Raw genomic sequence first — 9932 nt, forward strand, 5'->3', positions numbered from 1 at the left:
AGTGGCTTCAACTTTCAGTCCACCCATCGTTCCCTGTTACGTGTGCAAGATCAGCACACCAAATGTGGGAAACGTCATCTCTTGCCAAAGCAAAGCAAAGCACATCACATCATTAAGAATGGTTTTGCAAATCAGATTACTAACTAGGGAAATTCAAAAGCATATTGACCTATCAATGATCGCGATAGGCGATCCGGTTATAGCATAACATGATAAGCGTGGCGACCGAAGGATTCGATTTTACAAGGTAAAGAAGGCCATATCTTGCACAGATTATATGAAGAAAAAAGGCATTGCATACGTTATAGTGCTTTATGTTTAACTAAAGTCCAAAGCAGCATAATACACTTGCACGGCGATGCTTACTTCACCGGGGAAAAAGACTTTGAAGAAATGAAACCACCAAGTGTACGATAGATATCAGAAAATATCTGGTGGACATACTGTATGAAAACCAAACAAAATTGTATATATAAAAATTCTTAAAATATAGTACAACCTCTGTACACCAATATATGACATTTTGTAGTTTAATTTAAACTGCAAAAACGTCTTACATTAGTTTATAGAGGGAGTAGGATGGATGTTGGTCTGTGGACACTTGAATTTCAAATTCACAGTCAAATTCAACTCTAGTATGGTTATTGATGGTGTTGAAAACACAGTCAACCTGATCACGAATATCAATCATTGCATGCAATCGAAGGACAAGTACGAATTTAGTATGTGCAATTTGAATTGCGGATATAAGATGAAGTACTTGATTAACAAAGTGTGGTTCAAATGACGCGTAGTACATGAGGTCATGTTGTCCCTCGTCTCTATGGCAAAGAGTAGCAATGTCTAAAACTCAATCAAACAAAACTCACACCCTAATTCAATAACCTCAGATAGGTATTTAAGCAGGGTCAATGGGGGAATTCAGCCAGCCCAGGAATGAGGGAGGGGTCGAATCCAACCTTGAGTCGGTCCACTCCCTAAATACAAACTATAAAAATTGCATGTAGTCTTTTACTCCAAAAGTACTTGGACCTGACCCAAATGTTAGGCGGGGCAACACCTAAGGATGATTATGTAATTTTTTTTGAAGTGTCATCTAGTATATCTCATCTATGTCTTGATGTGTCATTATAGTGGCCTCAAAGTCCTGAGGTCTCTGCTAAAAACATTATCTTTGTTCTTCGCATGCTGGATGCCATCTCCCTGTTCGATCATGCTCCAACATTTTTCCCTCTCGTCCAGGCTAGATCCTTCATTCCTATAATACTAACATACTCCCTCCATTCCAGAATATAAAGTGCATCCGTTTTCGTGCAAGTGAAACATATGTATGTTTGACCAAGATTATAGAATAAAATATCAATATCCACAATACTAAATAAATAAATAAAAAATACCTTTCATGATGGATCTAATGATACAAATTTTGTATTTCAGATATTGATACACTTTCTAAAAACTTGGTCAAACATGCATATGTTTGACTTATGAAAAAAACTAATACACCTTATATTTGGGATGAAGGGAGTATTTGAGTAACCAGTATCATAATTTCATGAGCACTAGTGAAAAGCACCCGATAATTAAGTTGATGTGTGTAGTCTCTAATGATTGATCCTTCTCTCTTTGTTACTGTGGGGGCTGTGAGTGTAACTATAGTATTGTTGTCCTCATGACTGCTTCTACGACCTCGAATGGAAAGAAACCATGAGTAGTCCAATGGGCGTTGGATCTAACGGGACAACATGCTTTCACAATTGCAAATGTCCTTGATGCGGCATGGTGGCGCAACACCATCGGGGTGCTTGTGGCACACTGTCATCCCCACCACCTTCAGAGCTCTGCAAGCACCCCATAAGACGAGGACCAAACAGCACTAATCCACCTAGAAGAAGACCTCGCCGCCCTCTCGATGCAGGGCCAACCTCCACATCGACAAGGTTGGACGCATTGGCGTTGGGGCAGATCAAAAGCACCAACCGCACACCAAGGGTGATGCCCTCGTTGTTGCCCGGGGATGGGATGAATAGTGTTGGTCGTCGTCTCTAGGGTTCACTAACCTATTGTTCCGCTTTTGGGTTCTTAATTTTTCCTTACATACACCCTAAAAAGAATATGAGGTGCAAGTTAATACTCCCTCCGACCCAAAATAAGTGTCTCAACTTTGTACTAACTTTAGTACAAAGTTGTACTAAAGTTGAGACACTTATTTTGGGACGGAGATGGTATTATGCATTTCTCTAGAGCACCACCCTCTCGACAAACTATACCTTTTGAATTTTTTTGAGCACTTCTAAACATGATTTTCATCGAGTTTAATTCATCATGTGTTTCCACCGGAGACTTCTGCAAGCGGATGTGTCCCTCTATAGCAACATTGGTACATATTTTCATGAGCACTAGTGAAAAGCACCTGATAATTAAGTTGATGTGTGTAGGCTCTAATGATTGGTCCTTGTCTTGTTACTGTGGGGGCTGTGAGTGTAACTATAGTATTGTTGTCCTCATGACTACTTCTACGACCTCAAATGGAAAGAAAGTCATGAGAAGTCCAATGGGCGTCGGATGTAACAGGGATAACATGCCTTCACAATTGCAAACGTCCTTGTTGCAGCATGGTGTCTTGTGGCACACCATCGGGTTGCCTTGTGGCACACTTTCATCCCCACCACCGTTAGAGCTCTGCAAGCACCCCATGATGATGACCAAACGCCACTAATTCACCTAGAAGAAGACCTCTCACCGCCATTTCGATGAGGGCCAACCCCCACATCGACAAGGTCGGACGCATCGGCGATGGGGTAGATCAAAAGCACCAACCACACACCAAGGGTGAGACCCTCGTTGTTGCTCGGGGACGCGATGAAGGTACATGGGGAGAATGGGGGGTGGGGGCTAGGATGAGTGGTGATGACATGGCGGTTTAGTGTTGGTGGTGGTCTCTAGGGTTCACTAACCTATTGTTCCGCTTTGGGTTCTCAATTGTTTTCCTCCATACACCTTAAAAAGAATATGAGGTGTAAGTTAATACTCCTTCCGTCCCAAAACAAGTGTATCAACTTTGTATTAACTTTAGTACAATGTTATACTAAAGTCGAGGCACTTATTTTAGGACGGAGAGAGTATTATGCTTTTTCTAGAGCACCAACCTATCAACATACTATATCTTTTGATAAATTTTGAACAATTCTAAACATGGCTTTTCATGGAGTTTAATTCATCATGTGTTTCCACCGGAGACTTCTGCAAGCGGATGTGTCCCTCTATAGCAATTTTGATACATATCTCTGCCTAGTTTTTGTAGAGTAAATATCACTGTGTAGTCTTTTTAGTATGAACCTTTTGGTAAAAGCGGGGCTTGAACAAAGACCGAAATTAGGCCCGTAGTAAAGCGGGATTGCATCTAAGAGAAACTCCAGTAGAGTCGCCATATGAGCAGTCGGCATAAGGCTTATGAAGTCTGTCGAGGTGATGCACAAACTCAGAGTCTCCATATTGACTGCTTCCATATCATGGGACCCACTTGTCAATGTAACATCTTTTTTTCTTCTAAATCTCCCTTCCATTCCCATGTGAGGTGGGGGCCGTGTGAAGTTTTCTTTGCGCCAAACATTTGAACTAGATGAAACGCACTCCCAATTGTTGGCCCCGAGACGCCAAATATAGAGGCCGAGAGGTCAGAATTGGAGGATGCCCATAAATTATGGCGAATACAAGTAGGTGACTCAGCTAGAGTGCCTTTTGGTCAGAATCGCCATGCTGACAGTTATTGTGGTGACTGGGCAGTATGACGACTCCGGTAGAGTTGCTCCGAAACAATTGAAGAATCAAATTAAGACAATGCAACCGCATGGAGTCCACGTCCGACCTCTGCATAATAAAGGTGTAATAAACGTGTGTTGCTCATGCAGCCCTGTGTTTTTTTTCATGAAAAAGAATGAATTTTCCTCTTTCTCCAAGGCAGCCGTGGGTTTCTTAAAGAAAACGGAAACGGGCGTGCATAGCAGTGCGCAGCCATATCTTTGTTCGGAGTGGCAAGCAAGCCAAAGGCGCGGCTGCACGGCGTATGCATGCACGCGCCGCCGCGCTTGCTTGATTCCGTGAATTCACGTGGTTACTAATTTATAGCCACCAAATCACAGAAATCACCAATCCTTCAGTCCACCATGAAAAACAAATTCGCCCTACGGCCCTATATATAACACCCAATGATCACGACATTTTATCGCATCTAATCCCCAGAACTAACTCAATCCCAACAACACGGGAATAGACATCAAACTTAGCTCTTACATTCAGCTTCTTAATTAGCTCGGGCTGTTTTTCTGAAAAATATGGCTCGAGCAAGAGTGATCGCAGCGCTGGCTGTGGCGTTACTGGGCTGCGCATTGGCCGTCGCCGGGGACGACGTCGCCCCAAGTGCGTCCCGACCCAAGGCGCAGCCCCCTGCGCCCGGGGGACTGCTGAAGGCGCACGCCACGTTCTACGGCGGCGCCGACGGCGCTGGCACCATTGGTGAGCAGAGCTTACCGAACATCACCCCTTCCTCCTTTCGTGGTGATTGCTACCGTGTTCCGTGTCAGATATATTTGTAGCTGATTTACTGATCCATCACCATATCATGTCTAGGCGGCGCGTGCGGGTACGGCAACCTCTACTCGGCCGGGTACGGCGCGAGCACGACGGCGCTGAGCACGGCGCTGTTCAACGACGGCGCGTCGTGCGGGCAGTGCTACAGGATCGCGTGCGACGGCAAGCGGGCGGACCCCCGGTGGTGCAAGCTCGGCGAGGCGGTGACCGTTACGGCCACCAACTTCTGCCCGCCCAACTACGACCTGCCGAGCGACGACGGTGGCTGGTGCAATCCGCCGCGGCCGCACTTCGACATGGCGCAGCCGGCCTGGGAGAAGATCGGCGTCTATCGGGCCGGCATCATCCCCGTCGTATACCAAAGGTTTCTGTCTTCAATCTACTCTCATCTGAACTATATATACGATCCTTCTGCAAGTAGTAGTAGATTACAGCAACTGATGGTCCTGACTCCTGACCGCAGGGTACCGTGCGTGCGGCGGGGCGGCGTGCGGTTCACCATCAACGGCCATGACTACTTCCAGCTTGTTCTATTGACCAACGTCGCGACCATTGGCTCGATCAAGACGATGGATGTCAAGGGCTCCGAATCACCCGACTGGATGCCGATGGCACGCAACTGGGGGGCGAATTGGCACTCTCTCGCGTACCTCACGGGGCAGAGGCTCTCGTTCAGGGTGACCAACGATGATGGGCAGACTCTTACGTTCACAAATGTGGTGCCATCCGGCTGGAAGTTCGGCCAGACATTTGCTAGCAACGTGCAGTTTAAGTGAGCAGCCTCACTAAAGAATATACTGGCCTGTGCCGCTGTGGGCATACAGGTTGTTGACCCATTGCTAGCTGTTTCCATATGTACGAGTATTACAACTTGTTTTACAGTACTTGTATATACATGCAACTGCTGTATACCTCTTATATCAATTTCTCTTCGATTGGAATATATTTATCTTCTCCTTTACAACCTACGGCTATGAGAGACCTACGTCGTCGCACGGGAAGGCATCACTTGATGCCAACTATTAAATGACTAGTAGTCTGCCCATGCATTGATATGGGTTACAATGCATATATTTGAAGCAAATAAATGGTTAAAGTTGTCTTCAAAGTCGAAATTTATTTCTCCCTTATGGTTTGTTAGGACATAAAGCGGGTGTCCAGCGGGCTCCCAAAATCCAACTGTCTAGATAGTCCGGACTCCCCAAAATCTAGGCCATCTGTGGAGGAAAATGTGGTCATCTGGACTATCCGCCGTGCTATATCTAACTACAAAAGTACGAGCTCAGTTGCGGGTCAAGGGTCGACTTGCAGCTGGGATGTGATAATCCCAAGTGCAAGGAATTGTCATAGCACTTTCCAATGATGGAGGTGGTGAGCACGGAGTGTCGAACCCACAAGGATCTAGAGGCAAGATCAATATTCTCTCCGGTCCTATATGCCACTGATACAACCCTATGTATACCGAGCGTTTGCTTTATCTAGAAACAAGAAATAAAACTATGTTCCGGGCATAAAGATGTAGCTTTGCAAGATAATGAATGACATAAACATAAATTTTAGGTGCCGCCTAAGTAAAGATACAATATAATACACATATCGAGTGTGGAATAGTGATGGTATGGTGTGTGGAATTGTCCCTAGGAAATCAGCTGTGTTACTGAACCGATCATCATTGCAAGTTTATATGTGGGAGAGGCTTCTGCTAGCATGCCATCCCTTACTTGAAATTTTATGCACTTATGACTGAAACTATTAGCAAGCATCCGCAGCTACTAACAAGTTCATTAAGATAAAAACTCAACCATAGCATTAAGATATATTGGTCCGAGAGGAGGCCCGCACTTCTTCTTCCTAGTGCGCGCGAGGATGACGGCGATGACATTGGGAACACGGATCACTACTAGAAAAAGGCCTACTAATGGCGCACCTAATCTGGCCATTAATGGTGCATCAGTGGTGCGCCATTAGTAGCACGCCATTAGTATATTTTACTAATGGCGCACCACTGGTGCGCCATTAGTATCTGGTATACTAATGGTGCACCCCAGATGCGCCATTAGTATATACAACAGTGCGCCATTAGTATGCCTCCCAGGGGGCCATGTATACCCAGGTGCTTTGGCATACTAATGGCGCACTACAGATGGATGCGCCATTAGTAACTTCGGCATACTAATGGCGCACTGTTTAGTGATGCGCCATTAGTATCCTTTGGCATACTAATGGCGCACTATGATGTGATGCGCCATTAGTATGAATATTAGTTTTTTTTTTATTTTTTTATTTTCTGTTTTTTGCACAGGTTACAAAATGTATAATTGGACAAAATATAGACAGCACACATCAACAACAGATTCATCGAATACAATAAAAGATTAGTCTCTGAATACAATTCATCATTTTAGTCTCCGAATACAATTCATCATATTAGTCTCCGAATTGAAAAGACCGAACAAAATGTATAAGTATGAATCATTATATTACAAGTCTCGAGACCGCGAGTTTGTCTTCACATTACAAGTCGATATCGATCATCTAAACTACCATCACATAGAAGAGAGCTGCGGTCATCACGATGAGCATCATCACGATGAAACTCGTCTTCATCCGGTTCCTCCAACGCTCCCTCCCCTCTCCCGCTAGATAGCGGGCGTATCTAGATTCGGCCTCGACCCTAGTGGCGTACCCTTTGTAACTGTTACCGCTGAATCGGTGAACCTGTCTCCGACACTCCTCCCAGTCGTCGTAGACTCCGGGAACCTTACCCTTGTACACGACATACCACGGCATCGCTATGCAGTAGCCAAACGAAACGTTAGTACCAATTCACAGACAATACATAAGCAATATATAAGTATGCAACAGAACGATCGGAAGAGAAAAGCAAGACATTAATAGCATCGATTACATCTAAGTTGAAGGACTCTCGAAACCAAAGAGACATACTACAAGTTCATTAAAGTTTAATTACAACATGAGCCAATCGATGTTTCAGAACTAGACACAGCATCACTACTTTCGACTCGACTCAAGGGACCGGAGCGTGGATGAAGCCGCCGTCTATCGTGGGAGTCATGAAACCACGGGCGTTGTCAGCCTGCATTTGTAGGATTGTGTTGATGTCATTGTTGGACGGTTGATTTCTGAGGTAGAACTGCCCCGAGGTACGAAGGACATCTTGATGGATGATTTCCGCAAACTCCGACTGGATGCGAAAGAATTCTTGTCTGATGTCCGCGTCCTGGATTGCCGACACGCTCGCGGCCCAATCTTTGAGTCTACTCGGTAGCAGTAGTTGATGATGGTCTCGTACGATCGCCCGCATGTGATGGATGGCGTAGTAGGCACCCTTCTGACCGCCAGGCGGCTGCTTGACGCAGCAGAACGTCGTGTTGTGGGAGAACACGTGCTTGCCGTACTTACGAATAGGCCTGGTGAAGGTGCCTCCAGATTTGACGTAGCCGGGGAGAACATCATCAAGAACCTTCTTGACATTTGTGTAGTCTACGTTCGACTGACGGTCCGGGTCGAAATACGTGGCCATGGAATATTTGGGGCTTAGGAGGATGAGCGTGCAATGTGTGTCACTGCAGAAAACACGGAATGTTAAAAGAAAAACGATCGAAATCTAAGAATTCATATGTTACGGGGCGGTTGAGGGGAGGACTTACTCGGGAAAGTAAGGCACGAGGAAGTTGTCCTTATCTTGGTTTGCCAGAATGACGCCTTCGAGGTAAGAACTCGCGACTTGCCGGTCCCCAGCGCTGCCCAAGATCTTGGCACGCATGTAGAAGGGGTCGACTATCACGATGTCCGGGGTCTTGTCGCGAATGATCCGCATCTCCATACTTAGCGAAAATAGCCGAACGAAGGTGTAGTGCAGCGGATGAAGGTTCAACATAGCGTGGATGTCATCAAACCGCAGGACGATCGTACCCCCGATGGAGTTATCCACAAAGCCCTTGCCCTCTGGCACCTTGGCCGCGAAAATCGGGTATGCCACATCCTTCTCTCGGAGACGCCGCTTCTCCAAAGAAAGCACACTGTCATGCAGACTCCGCATAGCACCGGTTGCAGCATCGAGCATATTTCTCGGTAGCATCGGCCTACCCGCCACATGCACCCTCCTCGAGATATCCGCAGTTGAAGGTGGCCCGTCCTGAGCACGGATCGTACTCGGTGCCGGCTGGCCCGCACCCTTGTTAGTCTTTCTTTTGCGTGCCTTCTTCTTGATCTCCTGTAATGGAACCGAGTTCTGCTCACAGACCGCCTTCTTGAGTGTGTTGGGGCTGATCATATTTGGCACCTCGCCTATCTGAGGCTCGGTGAAGTCGGCAGCTGGAGGCGTCTCCTGAGAGCTGAACAGCAGACGACGCCTGTTGCAACTTGGCTTCTCCGCGGTACCAGCTAGATCACACACGTCTTTTGTTGGGTTGGGTTCTTGAGAAGGAGGCCCCATGAAGTCGCCACCATCCCCATGATCGGCAAAGTACTGATCGAGGTTGGAAAATGTATCGTCGTCGTCGTCGTTCTGATCCTGTGCCATATGCATGTTTGGATCCAGTGGCATAGGGATGTCCGGCACCGTTGCGGCGGTCTTGCCATGGGGCCGACTTGGCGCCGGCACGACTGGCGGTGTTGTCTTTGGGGTGGTGTCCCCCGCCCCCAAACGAATCTGGCTCTTCGGCCAAAGCAGGGGCCAGCTCAGGCAGGCGCTGAGGTTCATCACGTCATCATCGTCGGCCCCCATTGGTCGAATCGGAGGTAACACCTCGTCGCAGCCTGGCAGCACCCGAACCAGTTGAACCCTAAACAAGTTGGGTGGCATCTGGGTACCATGGAACAAGGGGTTGCCCGGTTGAACGATTTTGCCCTTGGAGACATCGACCAACTCGTTGTTCACGAAGTGCAGGAGAGTGCACGGAACGTCGGCGGCGCCCTGCGAAAACATGTAGGGCGTTAGGGATGCCCAGTCAAAGGCAAGGAGATGAAGTCCTCGGCCGAGAGAGGCTTAATTAGTTACCGTGATGATGGCGTCGAGCTCGGCTAATGTCGAGGCACCGCCAACGGCGGACGTGCAGTTGACGGAGGGGCCGCTTGCTGCAGAGGTGCCGACCGGCGTACACCCGGGTGCATTAAGCTCTCGTGCCGGCGTCGGAGACACCAATGCCGGCTCCGCCGAAGACACCAATGGCCCCGCCATCGCGTTCTGCGAGTTGCTGGCCGTGAAGCTAGGAATCGGGGGCGGCCCCTGTTGGCCGCCCGCAATCCACGCACTAATCCCCTGGATCAAGGTAGGCACAATGGCGGTGATCGTCGCTCCGAGTTGTTGTTGCACTTGC

General features: G+C 47.5%; 1 protein-coding gene across 1 annotated transcript; it reads left to right on the top strand.

Annotated features, from left to right (window-relative positions):
* Window positions 1-4049: 4049 nt before the first annotated feature.
* Window positions 4050-5538, top strand: LOC109745066 (expansin-A14). The gene is made up of 3 exons (XM_020304204.4): window positions 4050-4515; window positions 4630-4954; window positions 5054-5538. The coding sequence occupies exons 1-3, from the start codon at window positions 4335-4337 to the stop codon at window positions 5364-5366; spliced, it is 819 nt and encodes a 272-aa protein (XP_020159793.1). The 5' UTR covers window positions 4050-4334; the 3' UTR covers window positions 5367-5538.
* The last annotated feature ends 4394 nt before the right edge of the window (window positions 5539-9932 follow it).

This window comes from Aegilops tauschii, chromosome 7 (genome assembly GCF_002575655.3).
Source record: "Aegilops tauschii subsp. strangulata cultivar AL8/78 chromosome 7, Aet v6.0, whole genome shotgun sequence".
Lineage (NCBI taxonomy): Eukaryota > Viridiplantae > Streptophyta > Magnoliopsida > Poales > Poaceae > Aegilops > Aegilops tauschii.